The sequence below is a fragment of the Crocodylus porosus genome, unplaced genomic scaffold (genome assembly GCF_001723895.1).
Source record: "Crocodylus porosus isolate Cpor-Errol unplaced genomic scaffold, CroPor_comp1, whole genome shotgun sequence".
Lineage (NCBI taxonomy): Eukaryota > Metazoa > Chordata > Crocodylia > Crocodylidae > Crocodylus > Crocodylus porosus.
Window position 1 is genome coordinate 43,613,649 of NW_017728886.1, and position 12,908 is coordinate 43,626,556.

The window sequence follows — 12,908 nt, forward strand, 5'->3', positions numbered from 1 at the left end:
GGCGCCCGGGAGCCCTGCCCCGAAGCAGGGGAGGGGTGGGGGGGCTCGGGCCCGCGGCAACTTCGCCTTGGCGCTCGCGGGCCACCACGTCAGCGCCCCCGCGCGGGGCGGGGAGCGGGATTCACCTCGGGTGACCAGGGCGCCGTCGGGGCTGCCCTTGGCGGAGCGACCCCCCTCCCAGCGGGGCTGTGCCTGGGCGGCAGGGGCGGGCAGGCGAGGGGCACCGCGGTGCCCGCGCGGGGCCGGGCTGGCAGGACCTGGACAGCTCCTGGCTTTGAAGGCGCGGGCTGCGCGCGGCTCCTGCCCTGCCAGGCTGCTGCCCGCGGGCCCCGGGACGGGGGGGGGGCGGGGGGAGACGCGGCAGCGAGTCACATTTTCCTTTTTAAAGCCCCGAAGTGTCCACGTCCGCAGCGCATGGAACCAATTTAACACCCGCCCGCTCCCTCCCCCCTTAGTGCGGCGGCGGCTGCGGCCAAAGCTGCCGGGGCAGCTCGGAGATAAGGCGCACGTGACCGGCCGGGCCGCGCACCCATTGGCCGCGGGGCGGCCCCGGCACCCCCCTGCCGTATAAATAGGGCTGGTCGGGGCGTCATTCTGTTAGCGTCCCGGCAGCAGGTTTGGCTCAGATCGGAGTTATCCGCCACCACTGTATGTTTATGCCTGCGTCCCATAGGTAATATCTCAGCACTGACCGGGGGCTCTGCAACACAAGGAGTCTGCATGTCTAGCGACTAGACATGCTCAGCTTTGTGGATACACGGATTTTGTTGCTGCTCGCAGTAACTTCGTACCTAGCAACATGTCAACGTAAGTGCTCTCAGCTTCTTTGCGGGGGGATCTTCAGAGCCGGTGTCCGGGGCGCTCACGCACGTCTGGACCCCGGAGGCATCTGATGCAGTTGCCACGGAGGCAGGTCCCCAGCGCCCCCCCACTCCCAAAAGACCATTTTTCCTGGGATGGCAGGAAGCCAGGGAGACCCCCCCCCCCCCCCCCCCAAACCCCACACACACTCCGACAGCCTCCCACACTTTCACAAATCTCCCCACCCCACACACACACACTTCAAAAATCTGCCCGAAGGAGAAGGGAAGGTAGGGAAGGGTCTGCTGCAGGAGGTGTTACAGAGCAAGATTGTCCTGGAGCTACCAGCATTGGCCTTTTTTTACTTTTTGCAGAACTTAAGGCAGACTTTGTGTTGGGGGTGGGGGAGAAGCAACAGCTCACCCACTCCTTGGGATTTTAGGGCATTGTACATCTTTGTCCAGGCAGCTGTGGGCAGCAGGTGCCCTCTAGAGGGAGGTGAGGCATAGTGCAGGGGACCAGCTGCTGCAACAAGGAGTCAGGGTGGATCCGCTGTGGAGAGATGGCTGTGTCTGGCTCCACATGCAGATGCCCAAATGTTAAAGGCTGTGGTGAGCTGGGGCAGCTGAGGAGTTGGACTTTCACATTTTGAAGAAGGAAAAATACTCATGGGAGCAAATCAACCTCATCCTGAGTAGGAGGTGAACTGTCCCTGCTGGCCTTGCCTCAGGGAAATGCTGTGCTCTCCCCTGGCACCCTCACCCAGTTGGAGGATAGTGCTCGCTCCCTATATTCAAACCAGACAGGAGTGGTGCTACCAAATGTGTCTCTTAGTTGGAATAAGAACTTTCCAGTGTCCCCTTGCTCTATGCTGGGCTTCGAAATTCTATTGTGTATTGTCACGGTTCTTCCTTTTGGCAACTTTCTTTAAAATGGGTTTTGTCGACCCATGCCCAGTGGTTTAGAGACCGCCCGGTGATTCAGACCTTTGGTATCCAAGGCCATGTGTAGGTTAAATGAGGGTCTTGTGTGAAGAACACTTTAAAGTGGGTTAAATGCTTCTGGCCCAGGATCTAATTGGCTAAATACGTCTCTGCCAGGGTATTCCTGCTAATAGTGCAGGCATGTGGTACATGGACTCTTCATCACAATAGCCCAAAAGCCAATGCCAGCAATTAATCCTAAAATATTCAATATATTACATGTAAGCAAACTCTTGCTGCTACAGATGATACTTTTGGATAGTAACATCTAGATGGGGCTTTTAGATTGTGATATCTTCTATGAGGGAAGGTTGCTCTGTTTAAAAGTGTTAAGTTGTTTTTTTTTTTGCTGTGGTGGCTAATGTCAAGTTATTAATTGGACACATGGATGGAAAAGACTAAAGATGTAAGAAGTTATCCTTGTGGAATCTTCAACACTACACTAACTCCTGTCATACTACACACTGGTGATGGATTTGACCCTTGCTACTCCTGGACTGAGGCTGGCCTCAGCATTTTCCTCCCTCTGGTGGCACTAAGAAGTAGTAACACATTTTCAAATCTGGATAGAACCTTTGAAAAACTGAAGGAGAGTTGCGTGGAAATCCAGTTACCAGTTAGTCCTAAATTTCCAGCATACTACACTTTTTTCTGAAAGAATAGCAGAGACTTTAGTGTCATTAAATCATCCTAAGAGCTAAAATTTTACAGTAAGCTAACTTAAATAACCAGTGGTCTTAGAGTATACCCTAACTATTTTACAGCATTTGTTTTACTTCTCAATATTCATCTTGGATCAATCTTTCTGTTACAATGCCAATGGCTGGTATAATCTAATTGATGATAATGCATTGCCAAACTTAAATTTTACTAGAAGCAAATTGGATTTAAAAATCAGTTTTTATTGTGGCTAAAGTGTAGTATAAAATATATTTTAACATGCTCAATTTTGACCCCAACTACATTATTTTTCCCAAAGTTGCAGTTTAAAAAACTGAGATTGAAGTGAGAAAAATTAGTTTATGCATGTTCATTTGTTTGGCTTTGAAATAATAAAATCTATAAGAACTGTTTGAACAAATTATTTTGTCACCCCAAATTATATAACTATACAAAATTAAATTATTTATCATTTTAGTAACTGATGATTTCAGAATTCTCTTTGAAATTTTCTGTTAAATGTAGCTGTAGCCATTATGTTTAGAATTGGATCAGAACTGCTGAAGTGTTCAAGTAGCCCCACCCTTCCCCTCCTCCCCACTTCATACTAATGAGCCTGGGGCCATTCAGAAAAGAATTAAGTTATTCCTTTACATTGGTGTGTTTAAGTCCATCAGTGTTGCTTGATTTATCCCTGTATCCTCCTCCTCAAACACAGGCATATACTCGTTCTCACATAGAACCCAGTCGTTGCTTCCTTGGGAGATCTGCCTAAGAAAGGGCCGATGGATAACATTACTACACTATAAAATATAGCATTTGTTTAACTATCAAATCTGTTTCTCTACATAAAATAACAATGATTATGATTATAAGCCTACATTTTAATAATGTTAATTAAATGTTATTTTTACAAGCACTGAAATGTAATCTCTTTAAAGTTATTGTAACCTAAAATTAACTTTCTTTTTTTTCTTTTCTTTTTTTTCCAGAAGCAAATAAGGTCAGTATCATTATTTTTCATTCACTACACAATATTCAACTTAATGAACAGACCATGTTGCTTTTTTCTGTAAGAACTGGCATTTACTAACCTTAATTCTAAGTTGTTCATGGAAAAGCTAGTGATCATTAAGACCTGAAGGGGCTCTCTAGGAATGTACCCACCCCAAATTCGCAAATGGGCTGGCCTTTTTTAAGAGACTGCCTTCATAGGTGAATATATAATGAGGCAATAACATAGCAGTTTGGGATGGAGAGAATATACTTTAAAGCCAAAGTACCACTCTAGACTTCATTGCATCAGAAGGATTATGGATGAATCCAAGTGTGACATTCATTTACACCTTTTTTGGTATGTTGTAGTAAATATAAACTGGTTAGCTTTCTACAGAAATACTTAGCAGATATCTATATGTATTAATAATCTATCATAATAACACTGTATAGACTAATCCTCCTACTTTCCTTAGTAACTTTATAATTATACTCAGTATTTAATACTATGTATGTTATACAATACTCTATCTTTTTCACTGAAAAATAAGATGAAGCTCTGTGTGTATACATTATATTTAATATGGTAGTGCTTAGGATGCAATCTTACTAACTTCAGTTTTGGTTTTAACTTTCTATTCATTCCTTTTTAGGCAAGTGCAGGACGGAAGGTAAGCATATTTCAATTATTCAGTTTAAAAAATTTGGTGATGTTAAATTCTGTGAGGCAAATTAATATTCTGTTGGATATAGATCCAAAAGGAAGTTGCTGGAACTTCATGTTTTATTGTTTTTTTTGCTTTGGTTTTTTTTTTTTTTTGGTGTTAACCAGGTTAGCATCACCAGACAGCTTCTTAAAAAAGAAAAAACAGCTGGTGGGCCATGGATTTACACTGCTGTACTTGGGGATAAAAGAGGACAAGAAGCCAGTTATATTAATGAAAATATCTTGATAACACCCAAGTAATCAATGATGCATAGAAGTTGCATAGTGGTACTAACCTGGATCTGTGGTGATAGGGAGAATATTTACTGCTTTTATAAATAATGTGTGTTTAGTGATTTAGTTATTTAGCCGAGAGTCAAACAAGTCAGTTTCTGTTTTCACAACTATTCTCTGATAATTCATCTTCCGTATTAGTTACAGTCTGTTGTTCTGCCTCTGTTACAGGAAAAATCAGTTACATCTATGAAAATCACTATAAATGCATGTTCTGTAAATTAATATTCTATGGTTACATGTTTCTCTGTATTTTGTTGGCAGGCTATACCACAACTTACATTAAGGTGTTTTTTGTTCCTTGCAGGGCCCAAGAGGAGACAAAGGGCCACAGGGAGAAAGGGTGAGGAACCATGTCTTGGTATTCATGTCTTTGTCCATCCAACAACTGTTCTGCTATAACAGGAGACAGCTAACCTGATATAACCATTAATATGCAATTAAGTTGTCATCTAGTGTACACAATTCTGTAAAAGCTAAAGCTACCTGTAGGCCAAATTTTGTTGTCAGTGACATGTCTACAGCCTTCTAATGGCCACTGTGATTGCAGAATGAACTCAGTTTGGCCTCGTAGCTCAGAAATTTAAAGAATAATTTTCAGCTGTATACCATGGAGATAGAAAAACTGATACTCAAAGCTCATTCACAGTTAACTTGATCTGAAGTTCAGAGCAGACTAAACAAAGCTGGCCATGATAAGTGTTCACTGACTGTATGTCAAATAGAGAGGCTTAGAAAATTATTAGCGGTTAGATATCTGCTCATTTTACTGGCCAATGAGCAGAATGTCATTTTCATAGACTTTGTTATATTGCTGTAAATTAGGATAATAGACTATCTAATACATATAAATAAATATACATATAATACCTGGTATTATTTCTACCTAAATCCATTTAAGAATGGGTTTTCCTTTTGGTAACAATCTGTATTTTGAGACCTGTACAAATAACAGGCCCGATCTTGCTCCATCTGAAGTCAGTAAGAAATTTATAATTGATTGAATCTGGAATGTGGTTGTACCCAAAATATAGATCAGGTGAATTGCTGTCTCATACATGTGAGCAGAACTTAATTCTTTCTACTCAGTGATGTTGAATGAGTACAAGACAGATGGACAGATTTGGCCCAGATTAGTTCCAAGCAAGCAAAAAAGCATGTAGAGTAACAGAACAAAGAACTGTTTTTCTCATGTTATTTCATTTGTGAATATATAGTTACTTTGCAGGTATATTGTATTAGCTATATTTGCTTTGATAAAGCTTTGCAAACATATACCTGCAAAATGGTCCTGCCATGAATTTGATCTCCACTTAGCATCTTGGATTGCAGGGGAAATTTTGGATTCTCACTTGCTTGTACATAGTAGGGTTTCATGCCTCTTTATATTGCACCTGCAAAAGGCTTACTTTTCAGTAGGCAGAATCCACCTTCTGTGAACACACAGATGTCTGAATCAAAATCTGCCTCTTACCGAGTAAATGTAAGCGTGTGTACAAACTGTAGGTCCAAAATTTGAACAGGTGGAGATTTGAAATATCCAGTTTAGGGTTCACATTTGATGAACCCAGCATAGCCTGTGTAAATTCCATGGGCTAAAGCACAATAAAGGTATTATTACAATAAAACGAGTTGATGGTTGTGACTGGCAGCTTTCAGAACTTAGCAGTTTGTTAAAGTAGTATATGTGGCAACATTGCAGGAAATGCTGTAGATTCTCACATATTAATAATTTTAACAGTTTATAGATATTTCTTTGCTACTTTTAATGTTCATTTCATATTTATCTTTTTAGGGTCTTCCAGGTCCACCAGGCAGAGATGGTGAAGATGGTCTACCAGGGCCTCCAGGGCCCCCTGGTCCTCCAGGTCTTGGCGGAGTAAGACATCCAGACTTTTTATTACTGTAGCTGATCATATGTGCACTGGGGCATTGAGTGAATGCCATTATTTTTCTCTCAGAAGCTAAAATCACTGCACTTTTTGCAATCGGGGAAGCTATTCCTTTGACTTTGGATCCTTTGGTTCTATTTGATTGAACTCTTCAGGGAATATATTTCATGTGGATAAATTGGGAGCCACATTGAAATTAGTAGGGCGGTCAGCACATCTATGAAGAGAGAATTAACCCTTTCACTCCCTCCAGTTTGTGCATTTTATTATTTAGGAATTAACGAAATGAAGCCCTATTGATTGAACAGATGGGCAAACAAGGCAGTACTGTACAGTTGGCTTCAAACAAGAGGAAGTTACTACTTTACCTATTTGCAAAAAATTTTGTAGCTTTTAAGCTAACTGGTTATCACCTTACCTCAGATTTTTTTCATTTCTATCAATAGTCCTGTCCTGGAGTGCAAATGACTGGCCTCTCCTATAGGATTTTTGCTGAAACAATGTGCATTTCCCGTGTTCTCAGAAGGACACCATTTGTTTGCTTTAACTCTGAGGGCCCTACATTACCCTGCACAAGAGGCATAAAGTCATTTGGATAATGTCTTACTAGCTGGTGCACTTTTTCTCTTCAGGAGAAGCAGTGATGCTGTTTATAGCAAACATAAAACTGAAATAAAAGTTAAAGCAAAATAAAAGAAAGTAGAGCAAGTCCAAGCAAAACAAGATTTTTAATTTACTCTTACAGAGCACTTTCTTTTCCTTCATCAGTAATTAAATAATTTCATGTAAAAATAATAATAAAAAAACTGCAGAGCCTGTACTGATGAAAGCTCAAAGTCCAATGCAGTCCTCATGAGAAGATGAACACCTCTGCAGCTTTTAAAAAGGCCTCAAAGACCCACCTCCTCATCAGTCTTGTAAGAGGTGGAGCTTAAACACCATTTAATTGATATAGCGGTTAGTGTATGTAATCTCTGAGATTGGGAATTGTCCAAAATGGTTTAGATGATTTAAAAATATTTGCTCCTTTTAAATGGGCCAAAATTGTATATTCTCAGTGTTCAATTTGCATTACTGCAGTCTTTCACAGCTACTATTAATAAATGTTTGAGAGTAATACATGAAAAAAATCATTATATAAGTAAAATTGATACTTTTTGAAAGTGAACAAACAAAAATAGGTTTGGTAAATATTGTCATTGAAAACAACTAAGTCATTTCAAGTCAATTAAAATAACGTATAACCCAGGAAGCATAGCATATCAGATCTCCTGATACTTAAATCTGTTATTAATAAAACTCTTATGTGTTGAACCTTTTTCTCCCATACAGAACTTTGCTGCTCAGTATGACGGAGCTAAAGCAGGTGACTATGGCCAAGGACCAATGGTAGGCAACTTTTTGGGTTTTTTTCCCTCATTTGACAGCTTGTATAGATGTGAATACTAGAGTTTTTATTTAAATCCCTTTTCCATCTCTTAGCTTAGCAGTGGCAGAGACTGTGTGTGTGTGTGTGTGTGTGATGTGGCATATTTGAAGTGAACAGGCAGCACAATGGCAGATGGGACAGGGGACAGAAGGCAAAGCATCAGATCAGGCAGGGAGCAGAAAGTTGAGCAGCGGATGAGTCTAGTCCTGCACCCTCCCGGAGTGCCATCCTTATTTGTGGGATGCCTACCAAAAAGGGTTGGCCCCCATTCCTAGCTGATCACAACTGGAAGCATACTTTCAAACTGATTGAGTGACCATGCCATAGTCTGCATCATAATACAAACTTGTCTCTATAATGTAGAGCAGTATTAAATATTTGTACTAATCTTAAGGCCCTATCCTCAGCTAGTGTATAGCAATATATATTTCCCTCAGACTGTAGCTCAAGCTGGGGAATCTTACCTTTAATTTATCAGCAAAGTTCATGGTTTAATCTTGGATAAAATGTTAGTTTGATTTGATATCACTTTCCCCATAATGAGACAGAAGACAATTGCATTTTGGGAATGAAGGAAGCTGACTATAAAAATAATCACAGTCATGCAGATAGAAAGAGAACTCATCTCAGCACCATTGATATGATGAACTTGTAGGAACAATTTCTCTCCCCCAGAGTGTATAACTCATTTGGCGTAGAAAAGTTTTAATGGTGTCAAATGGAAGGACACAGTGTGCTCTCTTAATCTAGTGTCAGTGTTTTCACACCTAAAAGTAGGTAGAAAAAATAGATATGCACAACTTCCCTTGCAGCCATTTTAAGAGAAAGTAAAATATAAATTGAACTTGATTCAAAATAAGGGAAGGCCAGCCTACTGCCTACTGGATAGTCTGCAGAATGGGCATTTAAGGAGTCTTTTACCTCTCCATATAGATTTGTAATTGCATTTACATTACAGCACATCTGTGCTACATGTACATGAGGATGGCAGAATTTAGCTTGTAATCTGTTTTCAGTTATTTCTGGGTAATCTCACTGATGGAAATGAAGGTTGAATTTTGTACTATGTCTCCAGGAGCAAATATCACATAGTGTCAGTGATGTTGCTGTACCTAATCTTAATCAGTGGGTTAAATTCTGCTTGACTTCACAACTGTTCAGCGAACAGCAAAGTTACTAGTGGATCCAGGGGTGTGATTCTGAGTAAAATTTGTACCCAGCTGGTCACGCTGATCAATATTAGGGTTTACTGCCTGTTGTAATTTCTGAAAATAGCTTCGCTTTGAAGCTTTAATAAAAATATATTGACAAATATACCTGCCAGTAATATTGGCTACTCCATTTTCTCCATAATCTACCTGTGTTGCTACTGTCACATTTCTCAAGTGAACATAAACTCCTTCAATAGGTCATAATATATAGTTTTACTTTGGCAATGTATAAAGAAACAAAGACAAGATTATCATTGGACTTTTCAGCAATAGCTCTACAGTGGGAGGAAAGCATTTTTATCTGAGCATCAAGATTCCATGCATTTACCCCTGACAGGAAGTAGGATTTGATTCAAAAGTGTCATTTAACAATTTTTTCATAAAGCGTGAGCAAATTTGTTTTCACCTGACACCAGCACCAGTAGATTCTACATGCAGCAAGGCAATTACCTCTTGTTTCTTCATACTTTTCACTTGTGATAGTTCCATATAAAACTTCAGCCCAATCTTAAAAGCAGTCATTATTCAAATATTTCATTACCTTCAATGGGAATTTTGAATGTAGAATAAATAATTGGGCAGAATGAAGTTATATATGCTCAGAGGTATCTAAATTGTGCCCCTGTTCAACAAACATATGGTCCCTAATACACCAATAACATACATAACCTATTGCATGACTACAATGGAGTACCCTTGAACAAGTCAAGGTTTGTAAGTAGAGCGGATAAATGATGATCTGGAAATGATGATCACTATTATGATAGATATGGCATGAATACCTTCTTTTAACTTCAGTAAGAATAATGCAACCATGAGTAAGAAAAATGGATTCAATTACCATATTCCAAAGTATATGTACTGTTATAGAATATCATACATTTTTTATCTAGCAAATTCTGGTTGGAAGGGGTATTTATTACTTGCTTCCAAATGCTACACAAAAAAAATGGAAAAAGCCAATTGTAAAGCTTAACAAGGACCTACTTTGACCTGAGTACTTAATTCTGAGGTTTTTTGTGAGAAGTGGTATATAGACCTTCTGAAGAGCAGGGGGTTTATCCAGTATTAATATATACGATGAATGTACTGCCACCCACTAACTGTAGGCTCCAGAGGGCAGTGAACACAGGCAACATGTTGCCTAAAAGACCCCCTTTAATGTTGTTCATGGCCACAGGAAATTTTAAAAAGTTAACCAAGATTGACAGGAAGTAAAAAAATAAGATATTGCCCATGGCATCTTTCATGCATAATATTTTGCCCATGGGCCAATGAAGGTTGAGGACCATTTCTGTAAGGAAACTTCTTCTAGCCAATAGGCATCTATTTTTTCCACTTTTTCATTTAATTATTCACACTTTAAGATAATGTAATATTCCCCACATAATCTAATAAGTTATTACATCAGCTTTCATTTTGTTCTCAAAACTACAAATATTCTGAAACATATTTTTAGAAGACTGTAATCCATTAATATTTAATTGTTTCAGATAAATTGCAAAATACTCTATCTAAAATGCGATTTTTTGCAAGATATACATTTAGAATAAGGTGGAATACAGGGAGATTGTTTATTTGTTTTTATAGCATTTAATGCAGTTATGCATTAGTCTCTTAACAATCCTGTTGAAGAATGGTAGTCATCTATGGGCATTTTAGGGCATAATTTGGTTTCCTAATGTTAGTTTAGCAGAGTTAAGTTTTTAATACTTAACAGAGTCCTTTGTAAAGTGGAAAACACCATAATTGGAATACAAGATGCACATTTGAAAAAGCATTCCATTCACAGTATGTATACAATGGTTTTTCTAAATGATATACAAGCAGGGGGGTTTCAATTCGTGCTGATACTAATATTTTTAATGGTTATCTGTATTTTTTTTTTTTTTCTCTTGGTGCCTGCCATTAGGCAATTCTTATTTTCAACATCCTTTCCACTACTTTGAAAAGTTGCTGGCCAACCTGACAGGGAAGTTTCATTCTAGTCTTAATAATGGCTCGTTTGTGGGCACATGCACAGTCCTGGCATTATCCTTTCATTCTGCCTGTCTCCATAAGAAAAGAGCAGGCAGATAGAAAGGAGGAATGAACCAGTGTTCAGAAACAACTGTATCATATGTTCATTTGCAAACCAAAAAAAGTCTAATGGTTGGTTTGTCAGCCACAGCAGTGTTTCTTTATTGACTTCACTATATCATATGTACATTATGGTTTATGATGGTTTGATGGCAGATGAAACAGAATTGGGACAGCTCTGCTTTTGATGGGCTGTGTGCTTTCAGCAAGATCATTTAATTTTGTATCTTTCAGGATAGCTATTGGACAGTGACAACAGGAATGCCTGCCTACTTCTCAGGAATTTTATAGGACTTCATGATTTTGACTTTGTGCTAAATGCAAGTTACTTTATGATGAAGAGGTATTATTATTATGCTAACAGATTTTTTTGTGCAATTTTTTTTTTAGGGTTTAATGGGACCCAGAGGCCCACCTGGAACAAGTGGACCTCCTGTAAGCATATTTACATTACCCATTGGTTGGGCAAGGGGGTGTGTATATATATATAATGTGAATATCTGTTTTTGTTTTTTGTTTTTTTTCTATAAGAGGACACTAAGAGAGCTTTCTTTCTAGGGTCCTCCTGGCTTCCAAGGACCTCATGGTGAGCCTGGTGAACCTGGTCAAACAGTAAGTAGACTTTTTTCCAAATGAAGTCAGTGAACATGAGTTCTAATCTTTTTTTATTTATCTGCATGTCCGTGTGAATTTGAACCTGCCGTTTCCGCTGAGTCCTGATGCAGACAGAGAAGAGAGATTCATGCTGCTCAAGTCCATAAACCACAAAGCCAATTGGCTTTCACAAAACTTCAGAAGGAAGGACTCGGATTAAATTCAATGCATCCCTAATTCATATGTAATACCAAAACAGCTGAGGAATCTTCATTCAATTTTCCATTTCAGATAAACCTACTTTTTTTAATAGGGTGCCCAAGGTCCCCGTGGTCCACCTGGTCCTCCTGGAAAGGCTGGTGAAGATGTAAGTAACTCTTGCATATCATTTTTTCTCTATTGTATTCAGGAGATACATGACTGAATCTATCAAATTTAACTAGTAATTTTATAAAACCTACACATTTTCTGGTGACGCTTATTCTGAAGTCTAAATACACACTTAAAAAAGGAAAAAATATTGTTAAACATTGTTGTGATAGTTTTTTAAATCTCTCCAAACATACATTTTAGCTTCCAAAACACAGATTGTAGATTATACAGACTAATAACACCCTGGCTCATTGAAGAGGTGTTCCATATTTGTTCATTTTCTTTCACTTTTTAGGGCCATCCTGGAAAATCTGGACGATCTGGTGAGAGGGGTGTCTCTGGTCCTCAGGTGAGTGCTTGTCTGCCCCATAACAAACAAACATATAATTGCCTGAGTCAGTGAAACCTAGAGTTTTGTATTAGAAAAGTTGTGTGGTTCTTCTGGCCTGTAATGCTGGTGTAACTCCTACTGATGTTTGTTGGGAGCCATACAAGAAAAGCAGGCAGACTCCTTACCATGCAAGACCAGAATGTCTTCTGTCCTGATTGTAGTTATGATACATATTCAGTACATTGCACATATGAACTTATAGCCTGGGTTTGCTTGCTGTTTATTAATTTGGATCAAGGCTCATGCAATGAGGGATAGGAATAGAATGCCCAGAATTTTATGGATCAGAACTCCAACTTGATTTGTTTGCTTAGAAGATCTAGGGAACTTTAGTCAGACTTTATAGTTTTTCTTTTTATCTGTCAGGTCTAATATTAGAGACAATCTTTCATGCTCACTGTCTTTTCTTTTTCTTTTAAAAGGGTGCTCGTGGTTTCCCTGGAACTCCTGGACTGCCTGGCTTTAAGGGAATTAGAGTGAGTGTTTTTTCCCTAACTGGT

At 39.3% G+C, this 12,908-nt stretch overlaps 1 protein-coding gene and 1 long non-coding RNA gene across 4 annotated transcripts in view; both read left to right on the top strand.

Annotated features, from left to right (window-relative positions):
* The window catches only part of LOC109308921, a 15,141-nt gene extending 14,876 nt beyond the window's left edge, over window positions 1-265 (top strand). Inside the window, exon 3 of the long non-coding RNA XR_002100738.1 lies at window positions 255-265. This is a non-coding gene — a long non-coding RNA (uncharacterized LOC109308921). The remainder of the gene's footprint in view (window positions 1-254) is intronic.
* Window positions 266-581: 316 nt separating this feature from the next.
* COL1A2 (collagen type I alpha 2 chain) overlaps window positions 582-12,908 on the top strand; it is a 48,021-nt gene continuing 35,694 nt past the window's right edge. For all 3 annotated transcript variants that reach the window (XM_019533367.1, XM_019533374.1, XM_019533381.1), the window contains exons 1-11: window positions 582-807; window positions 3,437-3,447; window positions 4,094-4,111; window positions 4,748-4,783; window positions 6,236-6,319; window positions 7,665-7,721; window positions 11,442-11,486; window positions 11,610-11,663; window positions 11,959-12,012; window positions 12,313-12,366; window positions 12,831-12,884. In XM_019533367.1, coding sequence (XP_019388912.1) covers window positions 738-807; window positions 3,437-3,447; window positions 4,094-4,111; window positions 4,748-4,783; window positions 6,236-6,319; window positions 7,665-7,721; window positions 11,442-11,486; window positions 11,610-11,663; window positions 11,959-12,012; window positions 12,313-12,366; window positions 12,831-12,884 — 537 coding nt within the window. In that variant the 5' untranslated portion in view covers window positions 582-737. The remainder of the gene's footprint in view (window positions 808-3,436; window positions 3,448-4,093; window positions 4,112-4,747; window positions 4,784-6,235; window positions 6,320-7,664; window positions 7,722-11,441; window positions 11,487-11,609; window positions 11,664-11,958; window positions 12,013-12,312; window positions 12,367-12,830; window positions 12,885-12,908) is intronic.